This window comes from Somniosus microcephalus, chromosome 4 (genome assembly GCF_052327205.1).
Source record: "Somniosus microcephalus isolate GS21.2 chromosome 4, FLI_Smic_1.0, whole genome shotgun sequence".
NCBI lineage: Eukaryota > Metazoa > Chordata > Chondrichthyes > Squaliformes > Somniosidae > Somniosus > Somniosus microcephalus.
The window spans coordinates 314,321,268-314,332,033 of record NC_140990.1 but is presented as its reverse complement, the minus strand read 5'-3'; the positions used below and the strand labels follow the sequence as shown (position 1 = coordinate 314,332,033).

At 56.1% G+C, this 10,766-nt stretch overlaps 1 protein-coding gene across 1 annotated transcript; it reads right to left on the bottom strand.

The window, feature by feature from the left end:
• Window positions 1–415: 415 nt before the first annotated feature.
• On the bottom strand, window positions 416–10,701 carry inha (inhibin subunit alpha). The gene is made up of 2 exons (XM_085986755.1): window positions 9,562–10,701; window positions 416–3,933 (listed from the first exon to the last, which is right to left on the bottom strand). Exons 1-2 carry the CDS (start codon window positions 9,899–9,901, stop codon window positions 3,200–3,202), a joined length of 1,074 nt encoding a protein of 357 aa, XP_085842881.1. The 5' UTR covers window positions 9,902–10,701; the 3' UTR covers window positions 416–3,199.
• Window positions 10,702–10,766: the final 65 nt, after the last annotated feature.

Genomic DNA, 10,766 nt, shown 5'->3' with positions numbered 1-10,766 from the left:
GATACAGGTCCCCATGGCCCCCCTGATGTGCAGCAAGGCACTCTCCAGCCACTTGCAGGCGCTGAGGGGGACCTGACCCATGAGAGGGAGGTTGGTGGCAGACCTCAAGGAAGTGGGGGCTCCTCTCCAAGCGCTCACACTTCCATGGCACTGCAGAGCCCTCAGTCAGTGCCCCACCGGAGTCCACACTCAAGTGAGATAGACGTCTCAACCCCTGCACAGCCGCAGGAGCAGCAGACTGTTGACGAGCCCTCACAGGCTCACAACTCCAGAGGATGCCCGCCAAAGGTGTCGGGACAGGAGCAGCAGGAAAGTGAGCAAGGGGCCTCCACATCTGCTGAAGCCACAGGGGAGGCACCACGTAGGAGCACATGTAAGAGGAAAATTCTGCACAAATAGTCACAAGGGTAGTCACTTGGGTGCAATTTTGTGTTTATTGTAAAAATGCCATCACGTCATTATTGAACGTAAAAATTCTGATGGCAAATGTTGCAGTTGTGGCGTCTGTCATTTCACTATTGGGACTTCCACATTGAGGCCTTAGGATTACTTGCAATTGTCAGTATGGTGGTCAGAGTGCTGGGAATCCTCTGGTTCTTGGCCATTGTCAATGCTCTGGTAAGAAGCAGTGAGGCAAAAGTGTTTGATTGACTAGGCTAAGCAAATCTGGCCAGGATGAGTGCGTTCCTTGCATCCTGGGCAGCAATGTTCTCACGTACTGCTGCCGCTGCTTGATGGGCCTCTGCAGGATGTTCGTTTTCGCACTCCTCCTCCTCCCCCTCCTCATCCTCCTCCTCCTCCTCATCCTCCTCCTCCTCCTCCTCCTCATCTGAGGAGGATATGTGAGGAGCCACCTGGTCCTCAGGAATCTGCAAGCCACGACGCTGTGCCATGTTGTGAAGTGCACAGCAAACCATGACGATTCTGGAGACCCTGGCTGCTGAGTACTGCAGGGCTCCACCTGATCTATCCAGGCATCTGAAGCGCATCTTCAACAAACCGATGGTTTGCTCGATAATGGATCTGGTGGAAATGTGGCTGGATTTGTAGCGCTCCTCAGCTTCATTGGCTGGCCTCCTCAACGGCGTCATTAGCCACATCCTCAGGGGATAGCCCTTGTCTCCAAGTAGCCATCCGTTAAGTTGGTCTGGCGGACTGAATAGCGGAGGCACACTAGACTGGCGCAGTATGAAGAAGTCATGGCAACTGCCAGGGTACATGGCACAAACATGCAAAATTTCCTTCTTGTGGTCGCACACCAGCTGAACGTTGAGGGAGTGGAAGCCCTTGCGGTTGACAAAAATACCTGGATTGCGATGGGGTGCCCTAAGGGCCACATGTGTGCAGTCAACGACACCCTGCACCCTTGGAAAGCCTGCCAGATTAGCTAATCCAACCGCTCGCGCCGTGACACTTGCTCGATCCTGGGTGAAATTGATGTGATTGCGCGAGGACAAAGAGGGCATCGGTTACCTGCGTGATGCAAGTGTGTGCGGCCGCCTGGGAGATGCCGCTGATGTCTGCTGCTGATCCCTGGAATGAGCCTGAGGCAAAAAAGTTGAGTGCGGTGGTGACTTTGATGGTCACTGGTAATGCTTGTCCACCTGGTCCTCTGGGCAGCAGGTCTTGCTGTAGCATTGCGCAGATGTCAGTCACTACCTCTTGCGAAAGTCGGAGCCGCCTTTGGCACTGCTGCTCAGACATGTTGAGATAGCTGACCCTGTGTCTGTAGACCCTGTTTGGGGGGTATCTCCTGCGCCGATGGGCTTCCAGGCACTGGCCACTTCTGGCCTGTGCAGCCTCAGGTGGGTGAGCAGCAGCCTGGTGCTCCTGCTGCTGCTGCTGCTGCTGTTGCTGGTGCTGCTGTTGCTCCTGGTTCTGCTGCTGCTGCGGCTGGTGCTCGAGCTCCTCTAATGCCCAGATGGGAAGGAAATAAATGGCTCCCATGCTTCTGGTATATGCCTCCGTTGAGGAAGCGCTGAGTGAAGGTGGCGAGAGGGGTTTCCCAGGAGGTCACAATGGAGATGGGTGTGAGGCTCCAACCTTCCACAGGTGTGGTTAAGCCTTCTACAAGTTGCCCCAGACCTGAGACCACGAAGTCCTCCCACCTGCAAATCATGGCTGGTCAAATCTCAACTTTAATGGTTGACCTGCAGTTGATAGTCAGCAATCCAATAGTGCTCCCGCCAGGTTTCACATTCGTGTTTCCCACCAGGCGTGTTTCATGTGGGAAAAGGGTTAAATTCGCAAGGGCCTTTCAAAATAGGATTATAGAGGCCATTTAGTGGTTGTTAAGGGCCTTAAAGACCAGTCCCGCCTGATGGATGCGGGACGGAGTCGGGACCATCAGACACGACTGAGTTAAAATTGCTCGGAGTCGGGAACCAGGCGGGGGGTGGGGGGGGGTCCTGCCCGCCAGTTTTTGTGATTTGAACCCCCCGCACCCCTCCAAGCCCGACTCCACGGCTCAATGAAAATTGAGGCCATGGAGTACAAAAGCATGGAAATTAGGATGAACCTTTATAAAACACTGGCTGAGCCTCAACTGGAGTATTGTGTCCAATTCTGGGCACCGCACTTTAGGAAGGATGTGAAGGCCTTAGAGAGGGTGCAGAAAAGATTTACAAGAATGGTTCCAGGGATGAGGGACTTCAGTTCCGTGGATTGACTGGAGAAGCTGAGGTTGTTTTCCTTAGAGCAGAGAAGGTTGAGAGGAGATCTGATGGAGATGTTCAAAATCATGAGCAGTCTAGACAGAGTAGGTAGAGAGAAACTGTTCCCATTGGCAGAAGGGTCGAGAACCAGAGGACACAGATTTAAGGTGATTGACAGAAGAACCAAAGGCGACATGAGGAAAAACTTTTTTACTCAGTGAGTGGTTAGGATCTGGAATGCACTGCCTGAAAGGGTGGTGGGGGCAGATTTAATCACAGCTTTCAAAAGGGAATTGGATAAGTACCTGAAGGAAATAAATTTGCAGGGCTACGGGGAAAGGGCGGGGGAGTGGGACTAGCTCGACGGGCCGAATGGCCTCCTTCAGTGCTGTAACCATTCTATTTATCTATGATGATTCTACCGATGATTTTTCTCTCCTGGATTGTCCTGGAGATTAATCTTGAATTCCTGGAGGCTCTAGGACAATCCTGGAGGTTTGGTGACTTACCCAGTGGGGGTGGGGTGGGCGGAGGGGGTAGGGGGTTTAAATGCAGGCGCACTCCTCCGTGATTATATTGGGGACAGTCTCGTATTTGAAGGTGTAGCCACTGTCGGATGTTGTCCTCACTCTCAGGGGCTTCATTGTCCCGGGGACGGACGTGCAGCACACCTTGAGGCCGAGGCTCGAGGTCAGCCTGTTGGAGTTGGAGCAGGTCCCGTTGCAGTAGTAGAAGGTGAAGACGCTGGGTTGGACAATCCAGTTACCCCATCCCAACTCCTCGAAAGAGATGTTGATGGCGGAGCGGTGGCAGTCGTCGTGGATCAGCTCAGGAGACGGCGGCCTTTGCAGGAGACTGACGTAGGCCGGGGACCAGGGGATCGTGGAGCGCCTGGATCGCCCGGGATCCGAGGGCTTTGTAGAGGACAGGATGAAGGGCAGGTTGACCTGATCCGCCACGCACAGGCAGCCGGGGCACTTGACCTGCAGGAAAAGTATCTTGTGCGAGACGTACGGGAGGAAGGGTTCGGAGATGTGAAAGACCGCCCACTGCCCTCGTATCGCCACGCTCTCAGCTGCTCTGGCGAAGCTGCCATGCCGGGTGAGAAAGTACAGCTCGGCGGGAGAGTCGGTGCTGGCCTCTGCCAGGGTCAACTGGACTCCAGCGTAGAACCAGAACTCGCCAGAAGTCACCAGACGGCTGTGGGAGTGCGCGGACGGCTGGAAGATGTAACTGTAATTGCCCACGAATCCCTCATACCGCAGGTCACACGGGATGTCTGTAATTAAAGGGAGGGGGAGGGGTGGATAGGAAAGGATTACAAAGAGGGCAAAATGTCTAAAAAATGGAATGATTTGCATTATTTTTCCGTGTTCACTCATCACCCCCCTGTGCTCGCTGACCGACAGTGGCTCCCGGTTAAGCACCGCCTCGATTTTAAAATTCTCATCTTTGTTTTCAAACCCCCCCCCTCCCATCTCTAGCCTTACATCCAATGTTTCCCTCTTATTTTTTTTCGATGCGTGGCCCACTCAAATTTCCGCCCGTGCGAGGATTTTTCATTTAAAAGCCGGTGGGCGCGGCCTGCCCGGGACCTCCAGACCGCCGCGCGGCCAGGCAGCCACACAGCTTAACGGGAACATTGCCTACTGCCCCCCAGAGATCTCCGCCCTCCTCCAACTCTGGCCTCTTGTGCATCTCTGATTTTCATCGCTCCACCATTGGCGGCCGTGCCTTCAGCTGCCTGGGCCCCAAGCTCTGGAATTCCCTCCCTAAACCTCTCCGCCTCGCTACCTCTCTTTCCTCCTTTAATGTCGCTCCTTAAAACCTACCTCTTAGAAACATAGAAACATAGAAGATAGGAGCAGGAGTAGGCCATTCGGCCCCTCGAGCCAGCTCTGCCATTCAATGAGATCATGGCTGATCATCGAAAGTCAGTTCCCTGTCCCTGCTTTCTCCCCATATCCCTTGATCCCTTTAGCCTTAAGAAATATATCCAACTCCTTCTTGAATATATTTAATGAATTGGCCTCAACTGCCTTCTGTGGTAGAGAATTCCACAGGTTCACCACTCTCTGGGTGAAGAAATTCCTCCTCATCTCTGCCCTAAATGGCTTACCCCTTATCCTTAGCTTTTGGTCACCTGCCCTAATTTCTCCTTATGTGGCTCAGTGTCAATTTTTTTTGTCTTATAACACTCCTGTGAAGCACCTTGGGACGTTTTACTACGTTAAAGGCGCTATACAAATACACATTGTTGTTGTTGTTTTTGCATCTCCTCAATTCTGGTAACATCCACGTGAATCTTTTCTCTAGTGCTTCAATATCCTTTTTGTAACACGGAGACTGGAACTGTGCGCAGTACTCCAAGTGTGGTCTGACCAAAGCTCTACATAAATGGAACATAACCCATAACCCCCCTGCTTTTGTATTCTATTCCTTCAGAAATAAAGCCCAGTGTTTTGTTTGCACTCTTTACAGCCTTATCGAGTGTGTTGCTACTTTTAGCGATTTCTGTATCTGTATTCCCAGATCTCTTTGTTCCTCGACCCCAGTGATTCTCAAACTGGGGTCCGCGGACCCCTGGAGGGTGAGGGGGGAGATGGGTCCATAGAGACTTTCCGGGGGTCCGGGACATAATGTGGAAGTGCGGCCGGAGGCGGGCTTGTTGCGAGGCCGGGAGGCGGGAGTGGAGCGCGGTCGGAGGCGGGCTTATCGCGAGGCCAGGAGCGGAGCGCGGTCGGAGGCGGGCTTGTCGCGAGGCCAGGAGCGGAGCACGGTCGGAGGCGGGCTTGTCGCGAGGCCGGGAGGCGGGAGTGGAGCGCGGTCGGAGGTGGGCTTGTCGCGAGGCCGGGAGGCGGGAGCGGAGCGCGGTCGGAGGCGGGCTTGTCGCGAGGCCGGGAGGCGGGAGCGGAGCGCGGTCAGAGGCGGGCTTGTCGCGAGGCCAGGAGCGGAGCGCGGTCGGAGGCGGGCTTGTCGCGAGGCCAGGAGCGGAGCGCGGTCGGAGGCGGGCTTGTCGCGAGGCCAGGAGCGGAGCGCGGTCGGAGGCGGGCTTGTCGCGAGGCCAGGAGCGGAGCGCGGTCGGAGGCGGGCTTGTCGCGAGGCCAGGAGCGGAGCGCGGTCGGAGGCGGGCTTGTCGCGAGGCCAGGAGCGGAGCGCGGTCGGAGGCGGGCTTGTCGCGAGGCCAGGAGCGGAGCGCGGTCGGAGGCGGGCTTGTCGCGAGGCCAGGAGCGGAGCGCGGTCGGAGGCGGGCTTGTCGCGAGGCCAGGAGCGGAGCGCGGTCGGAGGCGGGCTTGTCACGAGGCCGGGAGGCGGGAGTGGAGCGCGGTCGGAGGCGGGCTTGTCGCGAGGCCAGGAGCGGAGCGCGGTCGGAGGCGGGCTTGTCGCGAGGCCAGGAGCGGAGCGCGGTCGGAGGCGGGCTTGTCACGAGGCCGGGAGGCGGGAGTGGAGCGCGGTCGGAGGCGGGCTTGTCGCGAGGCCGGGAGGCGGGAGCGGAGCGCGGTCAGAGGCGGGCTTGTCGCGAGGCCAGGAGCGGAGCGCGGTCAGAGGCGGGCTTGTCGTGAGGCCAGGAGCGGAGCGCGGTCGGAGGCGGGCTTGTCGCGAGGCCAGGAGTGGAGCGCGGTCGGAGGCGGGCTTGTCACGAGGCCGGGAGGCGGGAGTGGAGCGCGGTCGGAGGCGGGCTTGTCGCGAGGCCAGGAGCGGAGTGCGGTCGGAGGCGGGCTTGTCGCGAGGCCAGGAGCGGAGCGCGGTCGGAGGCGGGCTTGTCGCGAGGCCGGGAGGCGGGAGTGGAGCGCGGTCGGAGGCGGGCTTGTTGCGAGGCCGGGAGGCGGGAGTGGAGCGCGGTCGGAGGCGGGCTTGTTGCGAGGCCGGGAGGCAGGAGTGGAGCGCGGTCGGAGGCGGGCTTGTTGCGAGGCTGGGAGGCGGGAGTGGAGCGCGGTCGGAGGCGGGCTTGTCGCGAGGCCGGGAGTGGAGCGCGGTTGGAGGTGGGCTTGTTGCGAGGCCGGGAGGCGGGAGTGGAGCGTGGCTGGAGGCGGGCTTGTCGCGAGGCCGGGAGCGGAGCGCGGTCGGAGGCGGGCTTGTCGCGAGGCCGGGAGAGGAGCGCGGTCGGAGGTGGGCTTGTTGCGAGGCCGGGAGGCGGGAGTGGAGCGTGGCTGGAGGCGGGCTTGTCGCGAGGCCTGGAGCGGAGCGCGGTCGGAGGCGGGCTTGTCGCGAGGCCGGGAGCAGAGCGTGGTCGGAGGCGGGCTTGTTGCGAGGCCGGGAGGCGGGAGTGGAGCGCGGTCGGAGGCGGGCTTGTTGCGAGGCTGGGAGCGGAGCGTGGTCGGAGGCGGGCTTGTTGCGAGGCTGGGAGCGGAGCGCGGTCGGAGGCGGGCTTGTTGCGAGGCGGGAGCGGAGCGCGGCCGGAGGCGGGCTTGTTGTGAGGCCGGGAGGCGGGAGTGGAGTGCAGCCGCCACTTGTGCAGCGCAGAGTGGGCTGTCTCTCCTCGGATGGGCGCGCACGCGGAGGAGCGCCGAGAGTGGCACGAAGGTCACCAGAACAACAGGAGCTGGTGGACCTGCCCTGTGACCACTCGCTCGCACTTTCTCCCTACATCACCAGTTGATCCCCTATTTTAGCGACACTTTCCCTCCCTCGTCTGGGGAAAAGGATCACACCAAGGATCGACAGACTCTGCAGTGAGAAGCAGACACACCCATCTCACTGATACCTGTAAGTAAATACCTGTTTACGTAAAAGCATTATTAAAACACTCTACATGCAGCACTTGCATATTATGAGTGTTATATAGTGTTATAATTTAATGGGGAGGGCCGTGATTAGCCTTTATTGCAAGGGGGTTGGAGTATAAGAGTACGGAAGTCTTGCTACAATTGTACAGGGCCCTGGTGAGACCACACCTGGAGTACTGTGCACAGTTTTGGTCTCCTTAGCTGAGAAAGGACAAACATGCCTTAGAGGCGGTGCAATGAAGGTTCACTAGATTGATTCCTGGGGTGAGAGGGTTGTCCTCTGAGGAAAGATTGTGTAGATTGGGCCTTTACTCTCTGCAGTTTAGAAGAATGAGAGGTGATCTCATTGAAACCTACAGGGCTAAAAATTTGATTGATTTGCGCCTCCTGTTAGCGAGGGCGCTAACGGGGCGCAAAGCAACTAGCGCCCGGGCGCGACGCTGCCAATGCCTCCTGCGAAATTCAGCGGGAGGTTAGCGGCGGCGGTAACTGTTAGCGTCCCGAGGCTCTGCGCTGCCGGCGATGGCATCATCACCGTGCGCAGTGTCCCGGCCGCGATCTTTGGTAGCGCCCCCTGACTTACCGCCGGACGCTATGCCGACAGGGCCAGGGGGGGCCTACCCGCGGCTGGGGTGGTGCAAATTAAAGGCGAGGTGCTGGCCGCCTTCCAGCACCTGCCCCCGTCGCCGTCCCTGGCCTCCTGAGCCGACGTGCCGCATGTGGCGCCGCAATATTCCCTCGCAGCGGCCCAAGAGGGAGGCACGGCGCTTCCAGTAGCATCCCGCTTCCCTCTTGGGGCACAATCGATGAATTTTGGCTGTGAGCCCGGCGAAGTTAGCGCCCCAAAGGGGGATGCAACTCAATTTTTCCCCCATAAAATTCTGAGGGGGATTGACAGGGTAGATGCTGAGAGGCTGTTTCCCCCTGGCTGGAGAGTCTAGAACTAGGGGGCATAGTCTCAGGATAAGGAGTCGGCCATTTAAGACTGAGATGAGGAGAAATTTCTTCACTCAGAGGGTTGTGAATCTTTGGAATTCTCTACCCCAGAGGGCTGTGAATGCTGAGTCTTTGAGTGTATTCAAGGCTGAGATAGATAGATTTTTGGACTCTAGGGGAATCAAGGGATATGGGGATTGGGCGGGAAAGTGGATTTGAGGTCAAAGATCAGCCATGATCTTATTGAATGGTGGAGCAGGCTCGAGGGGCCGTATGGCCGACTCCTGCTCCTATTTCTTATGTTCCTACATTCTTAAAAGCATTATTAAAACACTCTTCACACGCAACACTTTGATATTATGAGTATTATAATTTAGATGGTGGGGGTTCCATGATTACTGATCCATTTGAAAAGGGGTCCTTCAACCAACAACGGGAGAGAACCACTGCTCCACCACAATTAGGTTCTTACCTTCCAAGGAACCAGTGCCCTTCTCAATCCTCCTGCTAACATCAACCACCTGCTGTATTGAATGATATTTGCCATTTATTCACCCACTCTGGAAGCCTCTTGATGCCTTTCTGTATTTTGGTGCAGTCATCCACATTATTAGCTGCACCCCCCACATTTGGTATCCTTTGCAATGTTCGACACTGTGGGGTTAATTATGATGGGAGACGACTATGTAAAATGCGCAAAATCGGCTCAGCCGCCCGTTAATCGTCAGCCGTGGCTCAGCAGGCAGCACTCTCTCGCCTCCGAGTCAGAAGGTCGTGGGTTCTAGTCCCCACTCCAGAGACCTGAGCACAAAATCCAGGCCGACACTCCCAGTGCAGTACTGAGGGAGCGCTGCACTGTCAGAGGTGCCGTCTTTTGGATGAGACGTTAAACCGAGGCCCTGTCTGCTCTCAGGTGGACACTAAAGATCTCATGGAACTATTTTGAAGGAGAGCTGGGAAGTTCTCTCCGGTGTCCTGGCCAATATTTATCCCTCAATCAACATCACTAAAACAGATGATCCGGTCATTATCACATTGCTGTTTGTGGGAGCTTGCTGTGCGCAAATTGTCTGCCGTGTTTCCCACATTACAACAGAATCCGCACTTCAAAAAGTTCTTCATTGGCTGTAAAGCGCTTTGGGACGTCCTGAGTGTGAAAAGCGCTGTAGAAAGGCAAGTCTATCTTTTTTAATGTAGGGAATGAGATAGTCAACAAGTTTTATAAAAACAAAAATGAACCTTACTGGTAATGGGGAATGAAATGACCTCTGATTTATCATCGTCCTTGTTGTATCTTTGATGGCCAATCCACCGGGTGAGGCGTCGTGCCAGTCTGCGGTTCTTGAACGGATTTCTCAGCTCCTGATTGGTTTGGTTGCAGCTCTGTGGGGCTTCAGCCAACCCCAGGCTCTGCAGAATCTTCTCCTGCACCTTCGCCAGAATTGCATCCTCACTGAGACTGTGCATCGAACAGGCAGCTCCCAGCCCAGGGACCCGGAGCGTCAGAATCAGCAGTGCCACCGCTAGCATGCTCAGGAACAACGGGACAGCAGACAGCTTCCGAGCAAAGAGCGGCTGAGACATTGAGACCGATAGATAGAGAGGAGACAGAGTGAGATACAAAGAGATAAAGGGAGAGAGCGATAGAGATAGAGACAGAGTGAGAGACACACACAGAGCCAGAGAGGCAGAGAGAGAAATGGAGGATTAGACAGAGCAAGATGTACACAGAGAGGGAGAGTCAGACACAGATAGAGACAGAGCGAAAGAGAGAGAGAGAGAGTGTGAGAGAGGGAAAAAAAGAAGCAGACAGCAAGAGGGAGAATGAGACAGAGCGAGATCCAAAGAGACACACATACACACCCACAGAGATAGAGGCAGAGAGTTGCACAGAGCGAGAGACAGACAGAGAGACAGAGTGTGAGAGACAGACAGACGCGAGACAAGAATGTGAGAGAGATAGGGTGAGAGACTCAGACAGAGGATAAGAGTGAAAGGTAGACACAGAGAGAAAGAATGAGAGAGGTGAACACAGAGGCACAGAAACAGATGCGATACAGCAATGGGGACTGAGAGGAACAGAGTTGGAAACACAATGGGACAGTCACAAAGAGGATACAAAAGGAGGCAGAGACAGAAATGAGCAGAGATACAGATGTTGACAAAGAGAGAGATAGAAATGTCCTTTAATTGATGTCTTCAGAATTCCTTCAGTCCCAGCAGACACATCCTCAGCTGTTCACTGTGACCCTTGGAGGGGAGAGTGAGCTGCCAATCTTGTCATTCGCCCTGACGGTGCTGGTGAATGTCCCGTCTCTGGCCCGCTCCCTGGCTCCCTTCTCACCGAGCACGTCAGTGTGACTGAGCGAAGTGGCCACTATCACAGCTGGTGACATTGGGCACATCCTCCAGGATTATTCCAGGGGAAATGACGCAGCTCTCTCAGCGA

Excerpts from the sequence above, each read along its gene's own strand:
- inha (XM_085986755.1), bottom strand. The coding sequence starts at position 9,901 with ATGTCTCAGCCGCTCTTTGCTCGGAAGCTGTCTGCTGTCCCGTTGTTC. Across the intron at positions 3,934-9,561 it reads CATTTCATTCCCCATTACCA|ACATCCCGTGTGACCTGCGG; the intron begins GTAAGGTTCATT and ends CTTTAATTACAG.